A 15,002-nucleotide genomic window follows, 5' to 3' on the forward strand; every position below is an offset into this window, starting at 1 on the left:
TTTGTAATTGACAAGTAAAAATTGTATGTATTTATGGTACACCACATGATGTTTTGATATGTATACATTGTGGAATGGCTAGATCAAGCTAGTTAACATATGCATTATCTCACGTACTTTTTTTTTGGTGGTGAGAACACTTAAAATCTATTCTCTTAGCAACTTTAAAGTATACAGTATATTGTTACTAACTGTAGTCACCATGATGTATAGTAGATCTCTTGAGCTTATTCCTCCTATCTAACTAAAATTTTGTGTCCTTTGACCAATAATTCATTAATCCCTCTGTCCCCAGCCTCTGGTAACCACCATTTTACCTTGTTTCTGTGAATTCAACACTTTTAGACTCCACGTATGAGTGAGATCTGCGGCGTTTGTCTCTCTCTGCCTGGCTTATTTCACGTAACACGGTGCCCTCCAGCCAGGTTCATTCATATTGTCAAAAATGACAGAATTTCCTCCTTTTTAAGGCTGAATATTATTCCATTGTGTATACTTACCACATTTTCTTCATTCTTCCATGGATGGATACTTAAGTTGATTCCATAGCATGGCTGTTGTGGATAATACATGGCATTCTTTTAAAAATGACTCTTATCATGTGGATGAATCAGAGTTGATTTACATAGACCTCTCTTAATGGACATTAAGTCATTTCCCATTTTCTGATGTTCTGAACCTGCACCCTTCAATACGCTAGCTACCACCCAGGTGTGGCACTTTAACTTAATTAATGTTAAATAATATTAAAAATCAGTTCCTCAGTCATATGAGCTACATTTCATGTGCTTGGTAGCCACACGTGACTAGCACCGGATGTAGACTCTTTCCATCGTTGCGTGCAGTGCTATTCTAAACCTCTAAGACCTTTCCTTATTGGTTAGTGCTATTCTGAACTAACTTTTTTGTTTCAGACTTTTTTGAGTACATGCTTCCGTTCACTTCTGTATTCATCCGTTTTTCATCATTCAACCAATAATTATTGAGTGCCTCCTGTATGCCAGGCAATGTGCTAGGCACTTGGATATCTCATTAATAAAACAACAAAAGTACCTGACTTCATAATGTGTAGTCTGTCAGAAAAAGTGTTTTGCATACTCATTCCCAATAAATATATATGAATTTGTAAGTTGTATATGTATTATGTTTATGCTATTATATTATAAAATATGTTCAAATAGGAATGGAAAAGAATATGATACAAATGTAAATAATTTTTGAAGTAGTCTTCCTGTCTCCCACCTGGGAAACCGCTGTTCTGAGTGATGTTTTTTTCCTGATGGTCACCTATAAAGGTTCTTCCAGTGCTAAAACTGAAGTCACCTCTTAAGCAGATAGTCCTTCTATTTTGATATCCTTTCTAAATCTACTTATTTCATAAAAAGACTCTGCTTTTTTTTTTTTTTTTTTGCTATCTGTAGCCTTTTTCTTATACTGTTTGAGTTCTTTTACTTGTGCACAGTTGGCCTTCTGTATCTGTGGGTTCTGTATCTGCAGATCTAACCAACTGCAGATCAAAATTATTTGGAAAAAAAACAATAAAAATGACATTACAACACTAAAAAATAATACAAATAAAATGTATAGTGTAACAACTACTTAGCATTTGCATTGTATTAGGTATTATAGGTGATCTAGAGATGATTTCAAGTATATGGAAGGATGTGTGTAGGTTATATGCAAATACTATGCCATTTTATATCAGGGACTTGAGCATGGATGGATTTGGGTATCCAAAGGGGTCCTGGAACCAATCCCCTGAGAATACTGAGGGATGACTATATTCATTTAGCAAACATTTATTAAGTTCATGTTGTATGCTAAGTAGGTACAGGGAAATTGAACAAGCTAGAGTTCCTGCCCTCACATGAGACAGGCCAGCCAATTAGTGGTTATAATCCAGAGTGTTATGGAAATCCAGCAGATGGGGGTGTAAAGAGAGACATTGGCAGCGGCTCAAGACTGTGACCTGGTTGCTCAGTTACTACACCCTCTTCTCTGTTTGGGGACTTAATAAGTCACAGGTTTCTCCAACAGGTCCTTTTTTGCCCCCTCTCCATGATATTTTCTTTTCTTTTGGAAAATATAAAATTCTAACCCATTGATTTGAGAATATTAAACCAGTACAGATTATCACATTATTTCTTTATGTTAAGATGCTTACCTTTATATTTTTAAACTTAGATCTTAGGGTTGGAAGGACTCTGTGTAAGACAGAACGTAAGTTATATTAACCCTTTGTTGTGATATATGTTGCAAATACCTGTGTTTTGCCCAAGTTTGTCAGCTGGCTTTTAAAGGTTTAATATCTTAGGTATATTAACCTTTTGTTGTGATATATATTGCAAATATCTGCATTTTGCCAAAGTTTGTCAGCTGTCTTTTAACATTGTTTATAGTATTTTTCATGAAAAAAAATTTTATGTGAAATTAAAAAAAAAAAGGGCAGAACCTAAGTACAAATAATCATGTAGCTCCTACCGTTAGGAGGAAGCAAAGTCATCTTTCAGAGGTGTGTGTTGTGTTTATTCTTGTGTTCATTGAACAAACATTTTAAAAATGACTCCTGGGTGGAAAAGGTACTTAATTCTGAAATAGCAAAATAATTCTGAAATAACTTTCTCACATAGGCTTTTCATGAAGAAATTCTGAAGGATATGATGGATAATGCTATTGAGAGCAGATTCAGAAATGAAAGAATTGATCAGTTTTTTTTTTCTTTTTTTTTTTTTAGGGCAGGTTAAAGTCTTCAGAGCTCTGTATACATTTGAACCCAGAACTGTAAGTATTCAGTTTTGAACTTTAAAATTGACATAAAAACCTGAGGTGGTTTCATTTAGACACTTCCTCTGGCTTAAATGGTCTGCCTTTTCTTTGATAGACCTAGGTGGCTCACAGGAATGAGTGTGGGTCACTTCCCACACTGTCCAGAGGTGTGCAAGCTAAGCCCCTGGGTTAATGTGCATGTCCTTCCAGTCCCGAGGTCACATTGTCCATCTCACGTAGCTTCTCCTTATGTGGTGACACCACCTGCTTTAAAATCACCTAGTGACTTTATTTAAAAAATACTGTATGTTTAAAATGTTATTGTATTTTTAATATCCCTGGTCCCAAGGATTGTAGGCAGTGGTCAGTAACGACACCCCAAACCCTGTTGCCTCCACATTTATCCCCTCTCCCCCTCCTCTCAATCCAGATAGGAAAGGGGGAGAGTCTGGCAGAGCAGGTAGCCTCTAGCTCCCACAGTCCTTCCTGATGGGTTCAGTGCTCATGCTGTACCTGTTAAGTTTTAAGTATCAGCCCAGAACTGGGTTAGTCTTACATTCCTTCCTTTCCTTCCCTCCCTCCCTCCCTCCCTTCCTTCCTTCCTTCCTTCCTCCCTCCCTCCTTCCCTTCCCTTACAAGGTCTTGCTGTGGTGCCCAGGCTGACCTTGAACTCTGAAGCCATCCTCCCACCTCTCAGCATGCTGAGTAGCTGGGACTGCAGGCATGAGCCACCCCACCCAACTTCTGACATTCTTTTTCTGAGTGAGAGTTTCTGTTAGATAATGCTGGAAGCTCAGTTTGATCGTTCTCCCCTGCCACCGTTAGCCGTGTTCTCTGGAGGGATGGGTACACCACTGTATATCCCAAACTGACCTGGCCTCCTTAAAGTCATTGGGACCAGGCAAGATTGAAAGGCTGAGTTGGACTCTGAGGGACATGCTGACATGTGCAGCGCCCCCAGGAGGCCTGGGTCCAGTTTTTAGCTGCCGGTCTACCCTTAGGAGATAGGGACAGCAAAGCCCAACCCAGTCCTGGTGATCCACTGAACAGGTCGAACACTAGGCAGCTTGTGGCTCCTGGGTCTTCCTGCCAACCCATTCCTCATCTGTCTTGCTTATAGGCAAGGGAGTCTTGGCACCACCCAGCCTTGTTTGGTTCTTTTTTCTTCCCCAACCCTTAATCCAATAAAGTGTCACAGAGGGACCTGGCTGGACTGGTTAGACCAGTGTAAAGATGCAGGACACTGGTGGGGAGAGAGCAGCATTTGCAGTGTGTCGGAGGTGTGTTGATTTCTCAAGGGAAGCCAGCAGGGTCCTGCCCTGTTATGTAAAGTTTGCTGGGCTGCACTAGGTTTTATAGCACTTTGCCTAGAGGAACGAGCTCCAGAATGAGAATCCAAAAGCCGAGGTAGCGGCCCAGCCCTGCCACTCATTCTGTGTTTTGTACTAAATTCTTCAACCTGTCTGAGCTTGGCTGTGAAATAGAGATTATACCCATGACCCAGCCCTGCCGAGTGGGCCATTGGGAGGACCAGATGAGGTCAAGTATGCCTGGCAAGACAAAGGTGCTGCTCTTGGTTTTTTGGTACCATATTATGAAAGTGGGGTGTGGGGAGGGGGAGTGACATATTTTCCAAGGCCACGGCTTGTAACTTGGTTACGGCACCATGACAACCAGTAATGGCCAGCATGATGCTTCTGTATGAGAGAAAGCAGGTCGTGGTTAAGAGCATTGTCATCTCATCATTCAAGTCCAGGCTCTACCTTGTACCTGCTCTGTGGTCTTGGACAAGTTTCTTGTCTACCAGGTGACCATATGGATGGCACCCACTTCATACTGTTGTTGGTGACGATTAAATTAGTTACTATTTGTAAATGCCCAGAACAGTGCCTGGCACATAATAAATACTATAAAGTGTTAAATAAAGACATCTGTGGAGAATTGGTTTTTTATTTTTATTAATTTTGGGGGCTCCAGGTTGACAAATCTAAAAACTTTCAAAAGTCTATCACAGTTTTTCTAAACTTTTCATAAAAAATACATTTGCATAAACCAACAAAATTAATGCCCTCGGAATGACGTGTTACCAAGAATATATGGAATGGGAATGGGAATATATGACACTCAGTTTGTGCTCATTGCGGGAAACTTCCCAGTGGACGGCAGCTTACTCGTTCTGATATCTTGTGGTTCTTCAAGGAGAGCAGAAAGGAGGAATGTGGTTCAAAACCAAAGAACACACTGGAAATACAGAAGTGCTTATTACCTCATTGTGTCACTATTTTTCCATTTCTGTTCCATGAATTTGATGCCAGGAATTTAAAAGTAGATCCTCATCGAACAATTTGCATCAAGTGTCCTGCTAGTGGTTTCTTAATGGAAAATGTGAATATTATAGATAAAAATCTGTTTTAAAATCACGACAGCACCTTGTTGTCTGTACTGCCACCAACAGTCTGAAGAATTTGATAGACCCCCTACTCAGCTAGGTTGGGGAAAGCGCCCGTGGTTTCTTTGGAAGAAGGTATTTTACAGGTAGTAGCACTGTGCGTCTGGGAGCTGTGCATTAAAAGAGAATAAACCATGCACTGTAATTCCTCAGGATGAAGAAATAACCCTTTTTTATCTGACTCAAATCGAGTCCCTGTTTTGCTGTTGCCTCTGTTGAAAAGCAAGTGTGACCTCATGGCAGGCTTGTGGCCGACACTGTTACTGAACAGCAGCCGTTAATTTCAAAACTGACACAGCAGCGAGAGGTAGTGAGGTGACCCGACTTAGTGGCATTTTCCAACTGGTACACTTTACCAAACCACGAGCAAGAATTGCTTAAAAGACATTAAAAGTTTTACCGATTTGGGGCTTTATTACATTTTTTAACTGGAGGTAAAATTCACATAACGTAAAATCAACCATTTTAAAGTGAACAGTTCAGTGGCGTTTAGTACATTCACAAAGTGGTGCCTGTACTACGTCTGTCTACTTCCAAAACATTTCATCACCCCCAGATAAAACCCATGCCCATTAAGCAGTGACTGCCTATTCCCCCTGACTTTATTACTTATTTTATAAAAAAGACTAATTACCGGGATTTTGTGTGTGTGCACTTTGTTTTTAGAAGCTATTTGTTGGATGCTTTTTTGGTAACCTTTTTGTTTCAAGGGTGAGTGATTCTTCTTAAATGTGGAATTTTAGAGAGACTTGACTTTTATGATTTTAGGAAGAGGCTAAATCCATAGGGAGAGATAACTCCTTAACTTCTCTAAAAGCACTGATTGAGGAGGATTCATAGGAAGACATTACTGGGCAAGGTTAGCTTTTGGAAATGTACCTGGGGTGAGAATGGCCCAGGACAGCTCTAAGACAGGACAGATCTCTTCAAGGTATTGAACTCTTTCAAAACTCCAGGAAAATGCTGCAGTTCACATATATCCTATTTTCCTTACATCATCTTACTTCTTTCATTCTCCCCTCCCATACCTTCATGTTATCTAAAGGAGAGAGAGTCAAATGGTGTTCAAATTGCCAGCGAAGGCCACCCTTACTGTTTTGGGGCATGGCTGCTGTGTCCAGCTGGGATGCCGTGGTGGGGAGTAAGTCCTCTTTCTGGCTTCTCTGAGAGTGATCTAGTTTGCAGCAAGGAAATACTAAAGGATATAGTTTGTTTCTCAGTCACTTTTTATGTTCATAACATATTGGTAGTAATATTGGTCATCCATCATCAGAACATTTTAGAGACAAATTTGAGAAAATCTTAGAGGTCTTTATTTTTTTCTTTTAAATTAAAATAAAAATAAATAAAAACTTATTTAAATAATATTAAAATGTGTATCATCAGGTCTAATAAGTTTAATTTTGCATAGCTTATGCTGTCACTATAGATGAAAGTATAAATGCAACATGCTGCAAGAATGCCTTTTAAAAGACTTTAACCATTTTGGGGGGGTATCATTAATCATCATTTGCTAATTTTTGTATTCGAATGCATATTGCATCTAAATATTCATGTATTGGGTTGCTTAAAGCGTGTTGTAGTTGATATAGTCTTCATTTAGATCTGGGGGCAATAGTTATAATAATAATATGGATCAGCTTTGAACCTAAATAAATTATTAATGCAGAGTCATGTTTACTGCCGTAGTCTGCTACTGAGAGGGGGTAGATAACGTGAAAAAAATGAGTGGATGAAATAATTTGTTTCATTAGCATAATTTTTACTTGTATGGAATAGTGACTATAATCAGAAATATGAAAGGCTTTCTTTGAAAGGTATCTTCCTTGACAAAATTATGAGAGTAATACATACTCGTGATAGGAAGTTTGGAGAATTTTCTATGTGTGTATAATGCATAATTGTGATCTTATCCTATGTGAAATTTGTGCCCTACATTTTAAATTCAACATCATGATGTAAACATTTCCCAATATCTGAAATTTGCTCTCAAAAGTCATAATCCTGTTTACTTAGAAAGTCAGGGTAAGTGTTATCTACTGATGGGAAAAAGATATTTAATTAAAGTGCCTGGCTTTATTCAGAGGGTTTGTAGGAGATTTGGTTGGTGCAGGCCAGAGCACATGAAATCTGTGTAATTAGCTAACCCCTTAGGGCTGCTTGTGGTCTTTGGACTGGCTGAGTTAGTTGCTTTATAACTTTTAGCCCTTTAGCCTTATTAATGGTTGGATTATGTATTAATTGTTCTTATGCATGAGATAGTCATTCTTTCTGAACATGAAAAGCTAGGATAATGGTTTTCTCAATATAAGTGTATAGCACAAGTTGATATTAAAGTGTTTAAGAATTGAGGGCTCCTTTATGAGAGAACCGAGCTTCTGGCTGTTTTTCATGGTTTTAATTCTAGATATTTATCCTTTTATGAAAAAAATATATATCACTTTTTGGAATTTCTACAAGGAAGCAGTTTTATTAATATTCTATTTTGATATAAATATCTTGATTTTTTATGGAAGAATATAAGATGTGTGTGTGGAGGGATTCCTTATTTGTTTTATATATAATTCTTTTATCGTCTGAAAAATTAAGCCTTCTATTCATATATTAGTCAATAATGTTTTATTATATGGCTTATGAGCTTATTTAAGTATATAAAAACCACATTGTTTATAAGGATACTTTATTAATCATTGTCTTCTAATTCATAAAAAATCACATGGAGTCAAACCTTTTTTTTCTTCCAGCCAGATGAATTGTACTTTGAAGAAGGTGATATTATTTACATTACTGACATGGTAAGCCCAGCCAACATTTTGTAATACTGCATATGTACTAAAGACATATAAGACTGTTTTATATAGTCATAACATTGTAAACTATTTAAATGTATATGTACACAGAAATACATGTGTACAAGTCTATCCATTTTAGTACAATTTATAGTAGCGTAAGATTGAAAGTAGCCTTTTCCATCAATAAAATAATAGTTGAATAAGCTTTGGTCTGTCCACAAATGAAATATTACACAGCTATGAAAAGGATTGGGGAATATCTCTGTATGCTATTATGGCATAATTTAAGTGAAAAATAGCAAGGTGAAAAATGTAGATAGTATGCCTTCACTTATCTAAGAAAAAGTGAGAGGAAAAAATATACCTATTTTCCTCAATTTAAAATAAAAAGTCTAAGGATGAGTCATAAAATATAGTTTTACTCTATGTGGAGTAAAATAGTTTGTAGAGAAAAGGAAGTAGGGAAGAATAAACATAGATGGAAGATGAAGTTTTTAAAAAATTTTACCTTGTTTTGAAGATTTGACTTTGGCATTATATAAACTTTTACATAGTTATAAAATTAAATAGTAAAAAGCAATCATTAAAAATTAAAAGCAGAATGAATTCAATTAACTTAATTATATCCTGGTTAATTGGCACAACCACACAGAGAGGAAAGAGAAAGTATTCCAAGTATCTTTAAAATTCAACAATTTGATTGAACATCTCTAGTAGAATATATATGAAGAACAAAAAGAAATGCCAATAGTAATAATAATAATAATAAACTTTTAAATCATGATCTTGTGGGAGAAGTGTTGGTATTGCTAATTCTAAGATTGTTGCATGTGTATTGTGGTTTAGAGCAAATGAGTCATTAGGTCGGTGATGTTGATAACTGGGATTTTCAGCATGGCAAAAAGGATGTACAGATGTAAGATTGATGATGTTAAGTAAATACTATGTTGTCTTTCATTTGAATTGGAAGGATCATGTTGTATTTTATCTAAAATAAAACAAAACAAAAACATTCCCTGCTCTGCTTTTTGACAGGGCCTAGAAAAAATGACCATCCCAATAATAATATGTTGTTTCTCTCCTTTGAGAAATGGCTGGTACCAGCTCTGGGACAGCAGATGTACATGTTAAACCCAGAACATCTTGTTATTAGAAAGCAAAGAAGCTCCCAAAGACTAGGAGGATCATGTAGAAAGGACTCGAGAACTAACTTGAAGAGGCTCCCACTGGCCAAAGACGGGACAATTTGAGTATTATCAGTTAGGGCAACAACTCCCAAGGATTGAAACACATTAAGTATGTTTAAATTTTATGAGTTTCTAATGTTACTTCAAAACAAGCAAACATGATTGGTTAGCATGAGGATGTTAGGGAATTGACTTTTCATTCTGACAACTGTTAAGGAAAAGAATCAATATTTTTTCTGCCTTTTCTTTATGAACTTCATCTCTGGGTAACCTAAGAGTTGATGAGGGAAAGTTTCTCTTTAAAGAGATATTCTAGTTATTTAAATGAAGAAGGAATGATAGAATTAGAATGTCACCATTTTGCAGCCCCCACAAAATATCGAATCGAGACAATGATCATCACTGGCTACTAACATTACAAAAAGACGCCAACCAGACATTATGTGTTTCCCAGTGGGAGGAATCAAAACTACCTATGAAATAGCCTTGTCAAAAAATTTGAAGCTGAATCTAATTAAGACTCTAGAACTAACAAATAATTTATAGGCAATACAGGAAACAGAGGAACATGTTTAATTATATCACAGTCATGCAACAGACAAAATCTGTAGTGTTTGAAACTCTGCAGAACTAACAGACTGGTTTCTTCAACAAATACTTTGTAAGAGGTAAAAAAGAATAAAGGGAGAACCTATAGGTTAAAAGAAACTTACGAGACAAATCAATCAGTCATATTGTATGGTCCTTATTTGGATCTCAAATTATAGAGCAATTGGGGAATGTGAGTATTAATCTAGGTATTTGATGATATCAAGGAATTATTGATGGAAAAAGTTTTAAGCTATGATAATGGTATTATAATTATCTTTGAAAAAAGTCCTTATCTTTCAGAGATACATACTGAAATATTTGCAGATGAAGTAATAATGATGTCTAGAATTTGTTTCAAAATAATTCAGGAGGGGAGGGAGGTTGTGGGGGTGTGTAAGAAACAATATCGGCCGTGAGTAAGTAGATGGTTCATGCAGTTGAGAAATGAGTATATGTAAGTTCATTGTATTGTCCATTCTACTTATGTATAGATTTGAACTTTCCTATAATAAAAAGTTACCCACAAAGTTAAGGTAAAAGAAAGAAGTCTTTAGAACCACCCCCGCAACCCCCTTCAAAAACATATCTTGAAGCTAAGAGAAATGAAACTCTAGACAAAAAAATCATACAGTTAGTCTAAACTAATGTAATTTTTTTCCTTCTTTTTCATATTATCTCTGAATTGTTTGGTTGTTGAGTCTCTGTGATGAAGTGTATATTTGACTTGTTACAGGCAGATGCATGTATATTTGCAATTTAATGTTAAGAAAATGAACGGCATAGCTGGGGTGAGAGGAAGCGTGATCAGTAGGGCTGATGGAAATTTTGTAGAACAGGTACACCCTGTGAGCCAAAAGGTTCTACAAGTGATTGAATGCAAAGTGGATTTGGTATCACTTAATTTAACTCTTCTTTTACCAGAGTGATACCAATTGGTGGAAAGGTACCTCCAAAGGCAGGACTGGACTAATTCCAAGTAACTATGGTAAGTGTTGCCCAAGTGAGTTTACTTCAGCTATATTTTGTTCTTTTTCAATTATCTGGTTCTTGAGGCCTTTCTGCTTGCTATTATGACTGAAAAAGCAATGCAGTTTTTGCCGGTCTAGGACATTTTCCACTCCATGGTCCTCCTGTTAATAAAATGGCCTTGGACACCAGATGTGCTTAGGATTCCTTGGTCTAAGAGAACGTATTGTAGCATTCTTGAAAGAACCCAAGGTTTCCAAGGAAATGCTTCTGATTTTACTTTATTCAACTCTTAAAACAATTTTTTTTAATGCTGTTAAGCTAAATCTCACAGATCACTTCTTAGACTAGCCCTTTCTTTTGTGATGAAGTAACCCAGCCTTGTTAATTCATGTTTGGGGCAGTGATGTTCATTAAATGCTTATCACGGCAGTTTGGGGAGCTTGAGCGATAAGACATGGCTCCTGCCATGAAGCTGCTTCTAGCTGGAAGAGGACAAAACAGACAAAAACACTTACGTAGAAACCAGCGAGTAAAGCCAAAAGAGCACAGGATAGGTGAACAAGGGTCCTGGTTTTTAACTCCTCCACTTCCTGATAACAGGGCACCTTAGTTAAGACACCTAACACACTACCTCTGGGATTCAGTTTCCCCAATGGTATAATGACAGGGTTGGATTTAGATCACTTAAGATTCCTTAGACTTTGGCATCAGATGAATTCTTAGAACAATAGGGCTGGCGTCAGGCACCAGTTCCAGGCATTAGAGAGACTTGGAAAATTTCAGGGAAGGTCCTGCAGAGTTCTGGAGGCTCCGGGGTGAGGGCTTAGGCTTGGGGCCCAGCACACAGTCTCTGCTTGCCCTGGTTTAATGGTGTTACTGTTCTTTGCCAAAAAAGACTTTCAACATTTCTACACCCTTCTAAGCCTTTGAAATCCCAAATACACCTTTACAGTGCACTGCATTTCCAGCCTGGGTCGTAGACACTGAGGGCGGAGAATGAGCCTCCACTGCTTTGGACCCCTGGCAGCCCAGGGCGTGTCCTGTGATGGCCCTTTAATGGTGGGAGAGGGTGAGCTGGAAGTCTGTCTGAACAACCGTCTTCCTTTGGACATTCCCACTGATTCTAGGGCAGCAGTGAACATACCCTCCTTAGGGGCAGGTAGGTATATGCCATTGTCGTTTCTAAGTACATTAAGCAACGTATTTCCCCCATATCCCCTCCTTCACGCAGATACAAAAGGGAATCAGAATTATTTTCAGGCATCTTCAAAGTAGGGTGCTGTTTGCAGAATGTAAAAGTGAACATCAAATGCTTTCCATTTTTGTGACTGTTTCTTAAATGCTCGAGTAAACTCAATTATGCAGTTAACTCAGGTATGCAGGTCTATTTGTTTTTATTTACACTTCCAATTCATTGCTGTGGAGTTTTTTTTGTTTGTTTATACTTCCAGTTCATTGCTGGGGCATTGCCTTATTGCTTAGCTTGATTTCATTTAACACATAATTCAGCTTCTTTTAAAGCAGGAACTGTCCATTTGCTTTTCTGTTATTTTTGGTCCACATTAAGTGAGCGACGCTGTCTTGAGGCCCTGGCACTTCTGAAGCTGGGGAGCCGTGGTGAGTGAGTAGCTTCAGTGAATCCTTAGGTGGCACTTCAACATTGAGTTTGCACTTTTTGTTTTCAATCTAGTGGCTGAGCAGGCAGAATCCATTGACAATCCATTGCATGAAGCTGCTAAAAGAGGTAGGTGTGATTCTTTTTGATTGAGGTATACAGCACAATAAAATTTTAGATTTTAATTGTATAGCTTGATGAGTTTTGACAAATACATAGACCCATGTAACCAATACCCATATTGAGATCTAGAACATTTCTATCATCTCAGAAAGTTCCCTGTCCGCCTTCCTAGTTAAATCTTTGCCTCCCCTAGAGGTAATGTCTGTTCTGATTCCTATCATTCTAGAGAGATAAGTGTGATTTTACTTTTAAAGCGTTAGTCTTTTGAGTCCTTTTCCTACCCTGTGTTCAGTGGTGGGCAGAGACATGGTTTATGGTTATGGTGTGTGACTTCCAAAGCTCAAAGGCTGGCATGAGAGAAATATGTGTAAAATATGGTGTGATAAGTATAGCAGTTGAAATGGGCTTAAGTTAAATAGGCTGAAGAGGCTAGAGTGAGTAGTTGGAGGGCAGGAGGGTGGAGGTGTCCAGGGGGTACAGCTTTAGGAGAGTGTAGGAGCTGTGAGGGTTTGGCTGGGGAGGGAGGGAGCAGCAGGGTTGCATCTATGGAAGAGCCATGGCCAAACAATGATGGGTCTTATCTTGGGCTTTATACTGTAGATCAGAGGTTGTCAAGTAGGGGTGATTGCTCCCTTCAAACCCCAGGGAAATTTGGTAATATCTGGAGACCTTTTGACTGTCACGACTGGATGTTACTGGCATCTTTTGGGTAGGGACAGAGGATGTTGCTTAACATCCTACAGTACGTGGGACAGTCCCTACAATAAATCCAGCCACAAATGCCAGTAGGGCTGCTGTTGAGAAACCCTGCTATAGATAATGGAAAGTTTTTGTAAAGCCTCAATGAACTCTCTATTTCATTCTATTTTAGATCTTTTTGAAATCTGAATGTGTAGAAGGAAATTATTGGTTTAGGATTGTATATAAGTAGAACTACTAAACTGAAATTTTAAAAATTCTTTGTGAATTAGATACTTAGGTCATTAGCCTGAGGATTTTAAATTAATAGTTATATTTTAGCATGTAGGAGCAGCAGCTTTGAGTAGGTTACTTAGTGTTTCTTTTCTTGTAAGAACTGAAAATGCATTGTAAATATGAATACGGATAGTATCTATTTGTTCTTAGGTTCAACTGGTTTTTTCCTAAGTTCCAGATAAAAATATGTGTATATTTTTTTTTATAGTCTTTGAAATCCCAAATATACCCTTACAGTGAGCCGCATTTCCAGCCCTGGTCATAGCCACAGAAATATCTTAAGTAGACCCATTTAGGCAACTCTTCCCATTAACCTACCATTAAAAATTGATGTGAATGCCTTCCATTAATAAACTGGAAATCAAAATATACCATAATAAATGCATTATGGGGCAGGTCTTCATCTAAGACATGCTGATTAATCTATTAAAAATGGAAATTTATGCAAGGTGAAATTGATTTTAAAGCAAAACAAAAAAAATTAAAGCTTTTTTCTTGTGTTTTGATAAACATAAAATTCTTTCAGGCAACTTGAGCTGGTTGAGAGAGTGTTTGGACAACCGAGTGGGTGTTAATGGCTTAGACAAAGCCGGAAGCACAGCCTTATACTGGGCTTGTCATGGGGGTCACAAAGGTATGACATTTTGTTTGTTATTGTAAATTTCTATGCTGCTGAAAATGTGTTTCACCTTCGGGAGCCAGACTTACAAAAATGAAAACAAAACCCATTGGCTGTTCTTTTCAGAATGTCAGCCAAAAAAAAAGCCTTGTTCCTGGAAGCTCAGTAGAATAGTGGGTAGAATGTGGCCAGTCAGCCTCACTGCATGGGCCTCTCTCACCTGAAAGATTGGAAACTTCCTTTCCTCTCTCTGGCTTGGAAAGGTTACCAGAAAACAATAGTGATATTAATAAAAAAACTAACTATGTAATCTTACAGAAGAAAAGGACAGAACGGACTCCTCTAGCTTAGCTTTTCCCAAGGTATGCTTTTATGATTTGCATTTTAAGTTTAATTTGAACTATTAGATTCAGGAGAAAGACACCATTCACTTAAGTTTGTGATTCAATTTATACTTTCTGTGTTACAATCAATAATGATGACAAATTGAATTTCTAGATGTATTTCATCCTAGCCAAAAATCTACCACGCATTCTCTTTCTACTGCTCTCTAAAAATAAAAAAATAATAAACCTAACAGCAATGAGAAATAAAGAACCCAGCCAATCAAATAGCATAGCCAAAGGAAAATTTGTGATTGTCTACCAAAAGAAGACTATTTTAGTTAATAAACAAAATTTAGATATATGAATATAAAGTATTATAATGAATGTTAAAATATTCCTATAATAGAGGTCATATGAAAATGCAAAAGCCAAAACTATTAGAAAAAAATATTTTTCCCTAAATAATTTTACTTTTTAGATTCTCAAGTTCTTCCATTTACATGTATTTTTAAAAATTCGTTACAATTTTCTTGAAGATGCTTCCAAAGAATCTTTTTTTTTTTTTTTTTTTGAGACAGAGTCTCACCCTG

The 15,002-nt window shown here is 37.3% G+C and overlaps 1 protein-coding gene across 1 annotated transcript in view; it reads left to right on the plus strand.

Moving 5' to 3' along the window:
- Positions 1-15,002, plus strand: part of OSTF1 (osteoclast stimulating factor 1) — a 47,983-nt gene that overhangs the window by 19,214 nt on the left and 13,767 nt on the right. Inside the window, exons 2-6 of the mRNA XM_045562585.1 lie at positions 2,735-2,781; positions 7,960-8,010; positions 10,707-10,770; positions 12,445-12,498; positions 13,994-14,101. Of these exons, the coding sequence (XP_045418541.1) occupies positions 2,735-2,781; positions 7,960-8,010; positions 10,707-10,770; positions 12,445-12,498; positions 13,994-14,101 (324 nt within the window). The remainder of the gene's footprint in view (positions 1-2,734; positions 2,782-7,959; positions 8,011-10,706; positions 10,771-12,444; positions 12,499-13,993; positions 14,102-15,002) is intronic.

Source organism: Lemur catta, chromosome 10, assembly GCF_020740605.2.
Source record: "Lemur catta isolate mLemCat1 chromosome 10, mLemCat1.pri, whole genome shotgun sequence".
Classification (NCBI taxonomy): Eukaryota; Metazoa; Chordata; class Mammalia; order Primates; family Lemuridae; genus Lemur; species Lemur catta.